General features: G+C 45.0%; 1 protein-coding gene across 2 annotated transcripts in view; it reads left to right on the top strand.

The window, feature by feature from the left end:
- The first annotated feature begins 302 nt into the window (after positions 1-302).
- Positions 303-15777, top strand: part of daglb (diacylglycerol lipase, beta) — a 45553-nt gene continuing 30078 nt past the window's right edge. For both annotated transcript variants that reach the window (XM_068003515.1, XM_068003516.1), the window contains exons 1-6: positions 303-534; positions 9207-9358; positions 10785-10959; positions 11741-12002; positions 14144-14269; positions 15013-15146. In XM_068003515.1, the coding sequence (XP_067859616.1) occupies positions 440-534; positions 9207-9358; positions 10785-10959; positions 11741-12002; positions 14144-14269; positions 15013-15146 (944 nt within the window). In that variant the 5' untranslated portion in view covers positions 303-439. The remainder of the gene's footprint in view (positions 535-9206; positions 9359-10784; positions 10960-11740; positions 12003-14143; positions 14270-15012; positions 15147-15777) is intronic.

The raw sequence follows: 15777 nt of genomic DNA, 5'->3' as shown, positions 1-15777 counted from the left end.
CTTCCATTTACCTGAGGAAGGAGGAAGCCTCCGAAAGCTTGTGAATTTAAAATAAAATTGCTGGACTATAACTTGGTGTTGTAAAATTGTTTACAGTTGTTTAGTTTTATAAGTTTCCTTTCACCTTTGTAGGGTTTGGGTGTTTGTGCCACCAAAAGGGGGCACTTGTTTTGGTTTAGGCCGATGACACTGCAGCAACCAAGTGTCTCCCATAAAATCATCATGCTCTGGGGGGGGGGGGGGGGGGGTGCTATTAGGGGGCGGACCAAGTGTAGAGGGCGGAACCTTTGAGGGGCGTGACTGTTGCCGGCGGGGGGGTGTTGTCAGTGGGCCGGTAATGGCGACGTCTGTTCCTTATTACCCGGTTCTCTGTCCGTCTCCCGGGGATTGAGCTGCAATTTGCCCGGGGCGGCCGTGTATCCGAACCTGGGCCGTGAAGATGCCGGGGTTGGTGGTGTTCGGGAGGCGCTGGTCTCTGGCCAGCGACGACCTGGTGTTTCCCGGAGCCTTTGAAGTGCTGCTGCGGGTTGTGTGGTGAGTGGCGAGAGCGCGGCCCCGCGCCTCGGGGAAGGGTTGCCAACCCTCCAGGATTGGCCTGGAGTCTCCAGGAATTGAAGGTTAATCTCCCAGGATACCGCTGGCAGCAAAAACCCCGGAGAGAAAAAAAAATCATAGGGATTTAAAAAAAAAACAAAATTGTGTTTTTCTTTCCATTTTTCTTTGAACACTTTTGTTTATTAGTTATAAAAATAACTGGAGGTGAAAAGGCTGTTTGACTGACCGTCAAGAATCATCCAGTTGGGTAACAAGAAGTCTTTTCGCTTTCCAATGGGCCGTGAGGATGGACTGGTTGGGTGGCTAATGACAGGATCGTGGGAGTGGGGTAATATGATGAAACCTCCAGAAGTACGTTCAGCCAGAGTTGGCAACCCTAACCTTGGGGCTCCTTTGGACGGGGGCAGTCGATGAGTGTTTGGAGCAGGGTCCCAGTCAAAGGTTGAAGGACATTTCTCTTAATATCTGACTAATTGAAGACCATCATAAACTAATAATGCACCTGGCATAGAAGAGACGATAACTTGTATTACGTAGCGTCTGTAACGTAGTAAAATGTACCAAGGTGATTCACAGGAGTGATTATCAAACAAAATTTGACATCTAGCGACATAAAGAGATATTGGGACAGGTGACCAAAAGCTTGGCCAAAGAGGTAGGTTTTAAGGAGAGTCTTAAAAGAGGAGAGAGAGGTTTAGAGAGGGAAGTCCAGAACTTAGGACCTAGGCAGCTGAAGGCATGGCTGCCAGTGGTGAGGTGAAGGAAGTGGGGCATGCACAAGAGACCAGAATTGGGAGAATGCCAGAAGTAAGTGGGTGTTCTGAATTACAATTTGGAAATTTCTCACTCAAAAACTTGACTCTTTGGATCTTACATTCTGTGTTTGTAATACAGGGTTTAATATTTACAGAAACTTTCAGCAGATTTTTTTTTAAAAGTTGGAAACCAAGACCTGTGAGGCAAAGCATTATTTTAAAAAAATGATGATGGCTTTTTCTCTGCAGAAGAATCTTGCTGTAGGTGTATTTCTGGGTTTTCTGCACCCTCTTCCCTTTTTGCAAGGGTTGCATGCAGGATTAACTTGTAATTTTCATACCCAATTCAGAAGTGCCTTCCCAACTGGACTTTGCAACATGCAAGCCAGGTCTGAAGTGTTCATGTGTTGACAGCATAGAGGCAAGGATATAAACTGGATTATCTGTTCCCCTCTTATAGTGGGGTCTTGTTACAGATTCACATTGTTGGGAGTGGGTTGAGTGTGACTAGCAATTACACAAGTGGTGAGTTCATTTCCTGTAAATGTAGAAGCTCAAATTTTGCTGTTTTTTAAAAATTCATTCATAGGATGTGGGTGTCGCTGGCGAGGCTGGCATTTATTGTCCATCCCTAATCGACCTTGAGAAGGTGGTGGTGAGCCACCTTCTTGAACCACTGCAGTCCATGTGGTGAAGGTTCTCCCACAGTGCTGTTAGGTAGGGAGTTCCAGGATTTTGACCCAGCAACGATGAAGGAACGGCGATATATTTCCAAATTGGAATGGTGTGTGACTTGGAGGGGAATGTGCACGTGGTGTTGTTCCCATGCGGCTGCTGCCCTTGTCTTTTTGGGTGGTAGAGGGCATGGGTTTGGGATGTGCTGTCAAAGAAGCCTTGGCGAGTTGCTGCAGTGCATCTTGTAGATGGCACACACTGCAGCCACTGTGCGCCGGTGGTGGAGGGAGTGAATGTTTAAGGTAGTGGATGGGGTGCCAATCAAGCGGGCTACTTTGTCCTGGATGGCGCTGAGCTTTTTGAGTGTTGTTGGAGCTGTACTCATCCAGGCAAGTGCATGTCCGGGTCTTGCTGCATGGGGGCATGGACTGTTTCATTATCTGAGGGGTTGTGAATGGAACTGAACACTGCACAATCATCAGCGAACATCCCCATTTCTGACCTTATGATGGAGGGAAGGTCATTGATGAAGCAGCTGAAGATGGTTGGGCCTAGGACACTCCCCTGAGGAACTCCCGCAGCAATGTCCTGAGGCTGAGATGATTGGCCTCCAACAACCACTACCATCTTCCTTTGTGCTAGGTATGACTCCAGCCACTGGAGAGTTTTCCCCCTGAATCCCATTGACTTCAATTTTACTAGGGCTCCTTGGTGCCACACTCGGTCAAATGCTGCCTTGATGTCAAGGGCAGTCACTCTAACGTCACCTCTGGAATTCAGCTCATTTGTCCATTTGAACCAAGGCTGTTTTGAGGTCTGGAGCCGAGTGGTTCTGGTGGAACCCAAACTGAGCATCGGTGAGCAGGTTATTGGTGAGTAAGTGCTGCTTGATAGCACTGTCGACGACACCTTCCATAACTTTGCTGATGATTGAGAGTAGACTGATGGGGCGGTAATTGGCCGGATTGGATTTGTCCTGCTTTTTGTGGACAGGACATACCCGGGCAATTTTCTACTTTGTCGGGTGGATGCCAGTGTTGTAGCTGTACTGGAACAGCTTGGCTAGAGGCGCAGCTAGTTCTGGAGCACAAGTCTTCAGCACCACACCCGGGATGTTGTCAGGGCCCATAGCCTTTGCTGTATCCAGTGCACTCAGCCGTTTCTTGATATCACGTGGAGTGAATCGAATTGGCTGAAGATTGGCTTCTATGATGGTGGGAATCTTGGGAGGAGGCAGAGATGGATCATCCACTCGGCACTTCTGGCTGAAGATGGTTGCAAACGCTTCAGCCTTGTCTTTTGCATCAATGTGCTGGAGTTCGCCATCATTGAGGATGGGGATGTTTACAGAGCCTCCTCCTCCTCCCCTTAGTTGTGTAATTGTCCACCACCATTCACGACTGGATGTGGCAGGACTGCAGAGCTTTGATCTGATCTGTTGGTTGTGGAATTGCTTAGCTGTGTCTACAGCATGCTGCTTCTGCTGTTTTGCAATCATGTAGTCCTGTGTTGTAGCTTCACCAGGTTGGCACCTCATTTTTAGGTACGTCTGATGCTGCTGCTGGCATGCTCTTCAATCAGCCAGGGTTGATCCCTTGGCTTGTAGGTAATGGTAGAGTAAGGGATATGCCAGGCCATGAGGTTACAGATTGTGGTGGCATACAATTCTGCTGCTGCTGATGGCCCACAGCGCCTCATGGATGCCCAGTCTTGAGCAACGGGCAGTTGCAGGGGCATTCTGTAAACACCATGTATTGTTCTATATGTATAAATGCTTAGGCTTCAAGGAGCTCCTGAACATTTACCTGAGGAAGGAGGAAGTCTCCGAAAGCTTGTGAATTTAAAATAAAATTGCTGGACTATAACTTGGTGTTGTAAAATTGTTTACAACAGTCTTGAGCTGCTAGATCTGTTCTGAATCTATCCAATTTAGCATGGTGGTAGTGCCACACAACATGTTGGACAATGTCCTCAGTGTGAAGGCAGGTCTTCGTCTCCACAAGGACTGTGCGGTGGTCATTCTTACCAGTACTGTCATGGACAGATGCATCTGCGACAGATAGAATGGTGAGGACGAGGTCATGTAGGTTTTTTCCCTCGTGTTGGTTCGCTCACCACCTGCCACAGGCCCAGTCTGGCAGCTATGTCCTTCAGGACTTGGCCAGCTCGGTCAGTAGTGGTGCTACCGTGCCACTCATGGTGATGGACATTGAAGTCCCCCACCCAGAGTACATTCTGTGCCCTTGCTACCCTCAGTACTTCCTCCAAGAGGTGCTCAACATGGAGGAGGACTGATTCATCAGCTGAGGGAGGGTGGTAGGTGGTAATCAGCAGGAGGTTTCCTTGCCCATGTTTGACCTGATGCCATGAGATTTTATGGGGTCCAGAGTCAATGTTAAGGACTCCCAGGGCCACTGCTTCCTGACTGTATATCACTGTACCGCCACCTCTGGTGATGGAGGAGTCTGGGACATTGGCTGAAAGGTATGATTCTGTGAGTATGGCTATGTCAGGCTGTTGCTTGACTAGTCTGTGGGACAGCTCTCCCAATTTTGGCACAAGTCCCCAAAAGTTAGTGAGGAGGACTTTGCAGGGTTGACTGGGCTTGGTTTGCCTTTGCTGTGACTTTCTGTAGTGGGATGGTACATCTGAGTGGCTTGCTAGGCCATTTCAGAGGGCAGTTAAGAATCAACCAGATTGTGTGGGTCTGGAGTCACATATAGGACAGACCGGGTAAGGACGGCAGGTTTCCTTCCCTAAAGGACATTAGTGAACCAGATGAGTTTTTACGATACATTACTGATACTAGCTTTTTATTCCAGATTTTATTTAATTAGCTGAATTTAAATTCCCCAGCTGCCGTGGCGGGATTTGAACTCATGACTCCAGATTATTAGTCCAGGCCTCTGGATTACTAGTCCAGTAACATAACCACTATGCCACCGTACTTGTATTCCTGTTGTTGATTCAAAGATGGGTGTTTTATTGGTAAATGAATTTCAATTTCAGTAAGTGTGAGGTATTACATTTTGATAGGAAGAATAAGGGGGCCACAGACTACTTGGATAATAGTCTAAATGGGGTGGAGGAGCAGAGGGATCTGTGGGTACAGATACACAAATCACTAAAAGTAGCAACGCAGGTTAATAAGGCCATAAAAAAGTAAACCAAGCACTGGAGCTCATTTCTAGAGGGATAGAATTGAAAAGCAGGGAAGTTATATTAAACTTGTATAGAACCTTGGTTAGATCACATTTGGAGTACTATGAACAGTTCCGGTTTTCATATAAAAAGGATATAGAGGCACTGGGGAACATGCAAAAAAGATTTACTAGGATGATACCAGAACTGAGAGGTCACAGCTATCAGGAAAGATTGAGCAGGCTGGGGCTCTTTTCTCTAGAAAAGAAAAGTCTGAGGGATAACCTGATAGAGGTCTTTAAGATTATGAAAGGGTTTGATAGGGTAGACAGAGAGAAGATGTTTCCACTTGTGGGGGAGACCAGACTAGGGGCCATAAATTTAAATAGTCACTAATAAATCCATTAGCGAATTCAGGAGAAACTTGTTTACCCAGAGAGTGGTTAGAATGTGGAACTCTCTACCACAAGGAGTGGTTGAGGCAATCAGCATAGATGCATTTAAGGGGAAGCTAGATAAACACGAGGGGCAATGAATAGAAGGTTATGCTGATAGGGTTAGATCAAGGAGGGAGGAGGCTCGTGTGGAGCATAAAACCCGGCATGGACCTGTTGGGCCAAATGGCCTGTTTCTGTGCTGTATGTTCTATGTAATTCTATGATCCAAAAACAGCTGCGTCATTTAGAAGTTGAGAGTCAGACCTAAACGTGTACTTTATAAAAACGATCAGGAAACTGGGGCAGATTTCTACACCTGAACTTGTGAATATGTGTTTAAAGTACAACCAAGACTTGCTGGCTGCACTGCTTTGTGCCTGCAAATACCAGCTCCTATTGATTAGCATTTGAGACTTCATGGTTAAAACGATGGTTATGCAATTTATTTTGCTTAGAAGAAAGATGAACTGCTTCTGAATTGAGCTGAAGAAGTGGATGCAGTAGGGCAGGCAACAGGGAGCTGGGGCTTTGTAAGTTGTAGCTCTTGCCTTCCCTGGCTCGTTGTCAGCATATACTGTGTACAGTTTTGGTCTCCTTACCTAAGGAAGGATATTCTTGCCTTTAGAGGCGGTGCAATGAAGGTTCACTAGATTGATTCCTGGGATGAGAGGGTTGTCCTATGAGGAGAGGTTGAGTAGAATGGGCCTATACTGTCTGGAGTTTGGAAGAATGAGAGGTGATCTCATTGAAACATATAAGATTCTGAGGGGGCTTCACAGGATAGATGCTGAGAGATTGTTTCCCCTAGCTGGAGAGTCTAGAACTAGGGGTCATAGTCTCAAGGTAAGGGGTCGGCCATTTAGGACCGAGATGAGGAAAAATTTCTTCACTGAGGATTGTGAATCTTTAGAATTCTCTATCCCAGAGGGCTGTGGATGCTCAGTCGTTGAATATATTCAAGACTGAGATTGACAGATTTTTGGACTCTAGGGGAATCGAGGGATATGGGGATCAGGCGGGACAAGTGTTGAGGTCAAAGATCAGCCATGATATTGAATGCTCGAGGGGCTGTATGGCCTACTCCTATTTCTTATGTTCTTAAAGAGCAAAGAGCCTCACTGCGACGCTCAAGATGGTGTGTGAATGCTCCCCTGGCCAGTTTAAGAGTCAGTGTTTGAGGTGCTTTTGTCCCTAGTACTCGGGCAATTAATTAAATAATGAATGCTAATTGGAGTCTCAACAGTGAAAAGGAGGGAGGACCCCTGGGTGTAGCTTTGAAGATGCTGCCTCTGGTTCAGACGTGAATAATGGTTGGGGAAGAGGCATCAAAACAAGCAAGATGGTTGTTCAGGTGGCTAATGAATTGAAAGTTACTGCACGCCAAAGAAACCTTATTAGCTGCTGGATCATTTTGAATACAATGTCTGACTGAAGTGTAATATATTTTGGGCGCCCCACAAATTGCAGAAGAACAAAGGGAACCAGTGGGGAAAGTTGCTTGACCCTCCCCCCACCTCCTGTGATGATTTCACAGGGAAGGTTGTTTTGAGACTGATTTTTCTTATCTGTGTATGTTGTCAATGGGTGTCTTCAGTAAAGGATGGTGATGTTGAAACCTTTTAAATAAATGCTTTTTTCCCCTTTTTTATGCTTGTTGGGTAATGAGAGATTTCACCTTGCATTACTTCTGACTTCTCCTTGTCTGTGTTATATGTACTTTTTATTTAGTTAACAATCTATACCAAGCGGCTCAGTGGATAAATGCACAATGTGACATTGAGCTGCACAGATCCCAGAAATGATCGCAAGCTTGTGCTGAGTCTGATGCCCCCTGTGGTCAAATAGCTCGCTGGCTAGACTCTCACATGTTGAATGGCTACTTGTACAAAATTCTGGAGGGACGCTGCCAGTAACGAAAGCGTATCTCAGTACCACTCACCTCCTTCAAGAGGAAGAGAGAATGTTTGGAGAGGGGGAAATCTGTAAAGATGGTAGATTTTTAATTTATGCTCGGAAAATATTAAGTTGAGTAATAATGTCACCCGTGTAATAGAGATGCGAACTGATAGCCCTGTCTTATTAGACGAAACGTAGGTCTGACATTCACAGAAGAGAAGCTGGGATTGTTCTCCTTTGATAGCCAAGTTCCGCACCCATGAGGACGGCCTCAACCGGGATCTTGGGTTCATGTCACGCTACACGTTACCCCACCAGCAAGGGGGGGAAAAAAGTTGGCTGTTTTTAATATTCTCTCTCTCTCTCTCTCTCTCTCTGCCTTTCGGATCTCTTTCTCTCTGTCTGTGTAATTTGACACAATGTGTATTCAGCATACTGGGACCTACTGTTTTCCGTGGCTAACCTGTCTGAACACCAACGACACCTTTGATTGGTGTGATGGTGTCCCAGCCTAATATAAGATATGCGATTTGAGAACCTTTCTTTCACTCACTCACCTGACGAAGGAGATAATCTCCGAAAGCTTGTGATTTTAAAATAAAATTGTTGGACTATAACCTGGTGTTGTAAGATTCCTTACATTTGTCCACCCCAGTCCATCACCGGCATCTCCACATCGTTCTCCTTTAGAGCAGAGAAGGTTAAGGGGAGATTCAATAGAAATGTTCAAAATTATGAATGGTTTTGATAGAGTAAATAGGGAGAAACTGTTTCCTGTGGCGGGAGGGTGGGTAACCAGAGGAGACGGATTTAAGGTAATTGGCAAAAAAAAGAGGTGAGATGAGAAGACATTTTTTTTTCCGCAGAAAGTTGTTACGATCTGGAATGCTTTGCCTGAAAGGGCGGTGGAAGCAGATTCAATAGTAACTTTCAAAAGGGAATTGGATAAATACTTGAAAAGGAAAAGCTTGCAGGGCTATGGGGAAAGAGCAGGGGCATAGGACTAATTGGATAGCTCTTTCAAAGTGCTGGCTCAGGCTCGATGGGCCGAATGGCCGCCTCATGTGCTGTCTGATTCTAAGATACCTATTGTCAGCCCCCAGGGAATGGGAGAAGTGCCTTTTGGGTGTTGAGCCTTCAGCAGCAGCAGTGACATTTAAAAATGATTATAATTAGCAAAGCAGTAGCATGTTCACAAAGAGGCTACTGTGTGGAGAGGCCTCAGTATGCAACACGCCAGAGAGAGAGAGAGAGAGAGAGAGAGTAAAGTTATTAGAGACATAAGCAAAACATTAGAGTATACAAAACAATAAAGGAATGCCCAACAGAAAAAATAAAATAAAATGGAATTCAAAGATAATATAAGGAAGGCATATAAGAAACAGAGGGACAGGAAACTGAAGGAAATTGAGCTTGAAGTTGGTGCAGAACAAGGGGGAAAAATAAGAATTGCAAGATTGAATTGATTTGTCTAAACAGACTATGGTGCATTTACCATAGAGACTTCAGGAAGTGAGCTATTTGTTCATAAAAACTTCAGTGATTGCTAAACGTTTTATTTTTACTTGGTCACCCGATAGGTTACTTGCATGTATAAGAATGTCCATGTTGGATTATGCTCGATTTCATGTCTGTATTTCCTGGAGACCATTACTTTGTTGCTATGGGCAGGTCTAATTACATTGACTTAAGAATGTGCCAGACATGTTGGGAAGCTGGCTAACACTTTATCCTTTTTGTTTTGCAGGTGGATTGGGATCCTGGTTTTGTACTTGAATCATAAAGGCCAGTTTGACTGTAAAGGAGATGGGGTACTCCCCAGCTATCTCATAATCTTGATTGTTCTTTTGGCTACGATCATCTTGATCTTATCTGTAATTGTTTATATTAGTATGCAAGGTGAATATTATTCTTCTTTACTGCAGCACAAAATAATAGTGCATTTACTCCCTGCAGGCAGGGCTACCATTGTTCCTTGTAGCTAAACTTGTAAAATACAAAATAGATTATGTGTATTAACTTTTGGGTGATGGATTTGTGAAATAAGTTTTCAGGGAAGGGCAATGAAAGGAATGTACAAATAAGCTCAAGAGGAAATAAGGTGAGGTTCCGTAGAGTAGGGTTTACAAGACCTGCTGAGAAGGAAGGGAGGCCAATCAAAAATGAATGGCCTACACTCTGGAATTTCCTCCCTAAACCTGTCGGTCTCCCTCTCTTCCTTTTAAGACCTGCCTTAAAACCCACCTCTGACCAGCCTTTTGGTCAAATTTACTGCTGCTTTTCCCTACATTACAACAGTGACTACACTTCTAAAGTACTTTGTTGGTTGTGAAGTGTTTGGGATGTCCTGAGGTCGTGAAAGGCACTGTATAAATGCAAGTCTTTATTTCTTTCACCTCCTTCTATCTCCTTCCTTGTCTCAGCATCCATTTTTAAAATTACACTTCTGAAGCACTTTGGAGTGTTTTTAAACATTATAAGGCACTATATAAATGCAGGTGGTTGTTATTGGATTGGAGGAGAGAAAAATCCAGCCAGATTTCCTGCTCCCGTTTGTTGTGCAGTGTTCCCTAGATGACTCAGTGGTCGCACTCTCGCCTCTGAGTCAGAAGGTTGTGGGTTCAACCTAGGCTGGCACCAGTACTGAGGGAGTGCTGCTCTATCGGAGGTGTCGTCTTTCGGATGAGATGTTAAACCCAGGTCCTGTCTGCCCTCTTGGGTGGATGTAAAAGATCCCATGGCACTATTCGAAGAAGAGCGGGCGAGTTCTCCCCGGTGGCCTGGCCAATATTTATCCCTCAACCAACACCTAAAAACAAGACCTGGTCATTTATCTCATTGCTGTTTGTGGGATCTTGCTGTGTGCAAATTGGCTGCTGTGTTTTCCTACATTACAACAGTGACTACAGCTCAAAAAGAACTTCATTAGCTGTAAAGCGCTTTGGGACGAACTGAGGCGCTATATAAATGCAAGTTCTTTTTAACTGGTGTGTCATTTCAAAATAGGGGTCCTGCTGGAGGTGTGTTTTTGGATGTCTGGTCGGTTTAGGATTGGGTGCCTTGGACTGTGATGCTGCTGGTGCAATGGTCCTGTAGGGCCTCACGGCAATTTCCAACATTCCCCAGAGCAGGAGCACTTTTATTGTGATACGAATTAGATGAAAGTAAACTCAAAACTCTAGAATCCTAGACCCTAGCATCAGCTGATCATATTAACAGGAAAGAAACCGCTGCCAACTTTATTCTCCTGTGGGTGTACGATCCCCAGAGTGAAAGAGAAACGGACACTTAATGCACTCCTTTCATTCTTGATTTCTGTTTGCAGGAACCATCACCAATCCAGGCCCAAGACGATCTATCCCGTCTCTGATCTATATCCGTACCGCCCTCTATTTACCTGAACTGGTCTGGGCTGTCTTGGGTGCTGTCTGGGTCAATGATGAAAGCCAGGGCTGTGCTCCCTCTGTAGTTAACACAATTACTATAGCCGTCATTGCTAGGTAAGAACGCATTTACAATCTGTTAGCTGTAACGTAACAGTTTGGCAGATGCTTCAGTCGAAGACTGTGTGGTTGTAATAATGGGTAAGCTGCAAATGCATCTGCAGGATAGTCCATCTCGCATTCCATGTTTAGTATCGACCAGCTTTGAATGAATTCCTGCTTGTACCTCACAAATTTCAATCTTCCGGATTTAATTCAGTGCATCTGAATGCAATGTTTAAAAAGAAATTTGTGTGAGTGGGGAGACTGATCGAAGGTTATAAACTGGAAAGGGAAAGAAAGAACTTGCATTTATAGAGCGCCTTTCACAACCTCAGGACGTCACAAAGGGCTTCACAGACAATGAAGCACTTTTTGAAGTGTAACCACTGTTGTAATGTAGGAAACGTGGCAGCCAATTTGCACACAGCAAGATCCCACCATCAGCAATGTGATAATGACCAGAGAATTTTTTTTAGTGATGTTGTTTGAGGGTTAAGTATTGACCAGAACTCCGGGGAGATCTCCCCTGCTCTTCTTCAAAATAGTGCCATGGGATCTTTTACATCCACCTGAGAGGGCAGACCTGATGACTTGGTTTAACCTCTCATCTGAAAGACGGCACCTCCGACAGTGCAGCACTCCCTCAGTCCTGCAGTGGGAGTGTAAGCCTGGATTTTGTGCTTGAGCCTCTGGAGTGGGACTCGAACCCACAACCTTCTGACTCGGAGACAGGAATTTTTTTTTAAAGCAGGTTTTGAGGGTTCCCACTAACCCCCGGCAAATGTCCTTTCTGCAGCTGGATTTTCTTATTCTTCACGGTGGTGGCCGTCCTCATCGTCTTCGACCCTCTAGGCAGACCCAAGCAGCTGGGCTTCGTAGCGCACTGTGACCACGACCTGGAGAGCAGCGAGTCGGTCCAGCTGCGGTACACGGCCAAGTCTTTCGCAGCGCGGGTCTGGGAGTACAGGTTCAAGCTGTTGTGCTGCTGTATTATGAAGGACGCGGATAATCAGGCTGCCTTTACAAACATCGGGGAACTTTTTAGTGCCTTTTTTATGGTGAGTTCTTAAGAAAACAAAATCACATTTTAATAAAAGCTTGACAAATCCCTCCGTGGATATAATGGCACGGACCATTTCACTTAAGCTTAATGTGGGAGGAAGAAAAAAAAAGTTTAAAATCAGAGGACTGTATGACCAATTGTGTTCTGGCGAATTGGAGCAATTCAATTGCTAAATACTTTGGTTTGCTGACCGTTGCATTTTATCTGTAGCTTTGGATTTTTTTTTTCCCCAAGTATTAAACGGTGCAGGATAATTTGAATTAGATTTTTTTTTAAATTCGGTTTTTCCTTGGGCCAGCTAAACATTTTTGTCAATTTCTTAAACTCGCTGAGATGTTTTCTGTCAGCTGGTAGAGCTTTAGATTTGCACTGTAACCATTGTTTGTTACCTGTATTGTAAGACCTTGGGTTTAGTTTTTCATGATCCATACTAATGAAATTTCGAGAGGGAGCTGGACCAGGTTGCGACTGGGGCAAAGATCGCATCATATAGAAGATAAGTGTCTTTATAGATAACGCTCGGTCCATGTGATCTCCTGGACTGGTTTCGAAAGCATGAGGGGGTCGGAGAGGAATTTTCCAGAGTATTTTTCCCTTATTGGCCCTGGGTTTTTTCTCTCTTTTTGCCTCTCCCAGGAGACTACATGGCTGAAGGGAAGGAAGAAGAGTCTAGTCATGATGCTCTGGCCATCAATGTGTGTGGGGCAGACTTGATGGACCAGCTGGTCTTTTCCTGCCTGTCAATTTCGTATGTTTGTATGATTGTTCATGTGGGCCCCTCCCAAATAACTGAAAATTCCTAGCACTTTCTGAGGTGCCGATGCCAGACATACAGCTTTTTAAAAAATTGTTCTCGGTGCCTGGGTGACGCTGGCAAAGCCTCATTTAATGCTGTAAGAAAATTTGAATCTGGCACCAAATATGGTTACAACTTGTCCGTTTATTGTGTGACAACAAGTCTTAACATAGGTATAGTATACACAATGTTCGAGCAACAGTGTACAAGAAAAGAAACGACAATTACCCCGTTCTTTCCTCGGGTAGAGTTAAGTAACCTCATGGATTCGCATCCTGAACCTCTACAAGGATTCGAGTTTGAACACACTGTCTTTTTATAGTAAGCCTGTCACATACGCTTGGGTGGGGTGCCCACTTGTCTTTTATCTCACTTGTTCCAGACTCTGGAATGTGTAGGGCTCCCTTATCTCCCAAAGCCTTGTTTCTCACCCTTGAAACAGACTCCTGTAAAAACAAGTTTCAGAAGCATCCTTTAAAATCATACAGCACAGAAGGAGGCCATTCGGCCCATCGTGTCTGTGCCGGATCTTTGGAAGAGCCATCCAATTAGACCCACTCCCCTGCTCGTTCCATTTATCCCTCTGCCTCATGGGTAGTTTAATTTGACCATTTCTGTCTTTTTAGCTGGGGCAAGAGGAAATATCGAGGGATTTGGAGTACTAAAGATATTGCAGCAGGTCATTAGACCTTTTGATTCAGTGTTCCATTTGCCCTTTTTATTTATTGTTTCTTTGTTTTTATTTTGATATTCAATCTGTAATGTTCCTTTTGTATTGGGGAGAGGCAGGAGTGTTTTATATTCTGTCAAGTGCTCCCACCGTCCACTCTCCCTAAACTTGCTGCCCGTATCCTAACTCGCACCAAGTCCCGTTCACCCATTACCCCTGTGCTCACTGACCTACATTGGCTCCCGGTCCAGCAACGCCTCGAGTTTAAAATTCGCCCCTCCCTATCTCTGTAACCACCTCCAGCTCTGCGAACTCTGTGTTGCTCCCATTCTGGCCTCTTGTCCATCCCTGATTCCCTTCGCCCCTCCTTTGGAGGCTGTGCTTTCAGCTGTCTAGGCCCTAAGCTCTGAAATTCCATCCCTAAACCTCTCCGCCTCTCTTCCCCCTTTTTAAGGCGCTCTTTAAAACCGACCCAAGCTTTTGGTCACCTGTCCTAATATCGCCTTGTGTGGCTCAGTGTCAAATTTTATCTGATAATCGCTCCTGTGAAGCGCCTTGGAGCGTTTTACTATGTTAAAGGTGCTATATAAATGCAAGTTGTTGCAGTCTTCGATTTTTATAAAAGAACACATTCTTACCTTTCTCCTATTGTTGTATGGACTGTTTACAGGACACCGACCTGGTGCTTAGTGATATCGCAGCAGGGCTGTCCCTCCTCCACCAGGAGCAGGATAAGATCGAGCAGACCAGGGATCTGGAGGAGGTGGCTTGTACTGTTCCACAATCAGCATCTGTTGTAAGTTCACAGTCGAGAATTAAATCTCTCATTAAACTGACAGCGACTTTTCACTTCCAAAAAAAAATTCACCTTTAATCACGGATGCTGAAATGGGATTATCAAACGCATAAAAAGATATGACTTTACTTTGTTCTCTGTAAGTGAGATTACTGGTCTTGCAGGGTCCAAGTGGAAGGAAAAAATGGTTCTTTACATATCACAAGGAGTTAGCACTAGTCACCAATGGCAGAATTGGGAGCATAATATCCCGTTAAGATGTTTTTGATGGGGTGTTTCCCCTAGCAACACTTCCATCCCAACCTATCAGTTGAGAAGGAAAGAAACTCCTAACTCAATATAGACCAAGCCTTGAATCTTTCGTGCTGTCGTTAATACTGACAGTCATGTATGGCGCCAACACTTGGACTGTGGTTAAAGCACCAACTGCGACAGCCAAGAGCCATGGGCATGCGATGCCAACGGTGCCTGCACTGCTTCGATTGCCAGCCATGTAACACACGTCACCACCCCCGCACTGATCCATTACCAGGCTAACTGACTGTGCTGCCACTTTGGACACCCAACCTCAGTGGTATCCTGCGAGCTTGCTGATCAACATCACACAGAACAGAAGCACCTGGTGTCAGCTCATTCCCAAGTCCACCACAGCCATGTGGAATTGACTCGAGAGCCTAATTTCTGTTCTGTATATCTTTTTAAGTTGTTGTGTGTGTCTTGGCATCATTTGTTGTTTTTTCCAGGCCGAGGAGCTGGATATTGAATTAGAGAATGCTGCCTACTACATGAAGTTTGCTGTGGCAGCCTATGGATGGCCATTGTATGTTTTCACCTACCCATTCACTGGAATCTGCAGGCTGAGCAGTGACTATTCGTGGTAGGTCCTGCGTGTTTTCATTATCCCTAATTCATTCCGTCCGATCTTCCTTGAGGAGCTCACATGCTTGGTGCGTTAAGAAAGACTATGATGATGGCACTCAGTACAATATGGATGTTGACCCATAGCTTGTCAGACTGGGGACTCCGGGGTCATCGGACCTCTGCCTTTGTGCTCCTAGGCTAGGGAGAGGGGGTAATTCATCCATGATTCTTGCTCTCGATTGTTTTCGAGTGAAAAGAGCATGCGTGTGCAGATTTGGTGAGAACAGGAGTTGGGTTGCTTGTGATGCCCTCCAAGGTCAAATAACCTGATGACATTCATTGTCTCGGGTGACACATGAAGATTGGCAACTTGTTGTACCCAGCTGGAGTTCACATCTTCAGGAAAAGAGGGGGATTAGCTGACAAAATAAACCTGGCAAGTCGAATACTCAAAGGGTTAATTATATCTCCAGATCTGTAGATATTTGAGATCCATGTTATAATTTACTTAGTAAAAGACAAGAGACACCCTGACATGGCCGATCCTCTATTGACTATTATCGTGATCACGTCAACTTCAGCCGTGGCTCAGTGGGTAGCACTCTCTCCTCTGAGTCAGAATTATCGGGGGTTCAAGTCCCACTCAA

This window comes from Heptranchias perlo, chromosome 22 (genome assembly GCF_035084215.1).
Source record: "Heptranchias perlo isolate sHepPer1 chromosome 22, sHepPer1.hap1, whole genome shotgun sequence".
Classification (NCBI taxonomy): domain Eukaryota; kingdom Metazoa; phylum Chordata; class Chondrichthyes; order Hexanchiformes; family Hexanchidae; genus Heptranchias; species Heptranchias perlo.
This window is presented reverse-complemented; position numbering and strand designations above follow the sequence as displayed.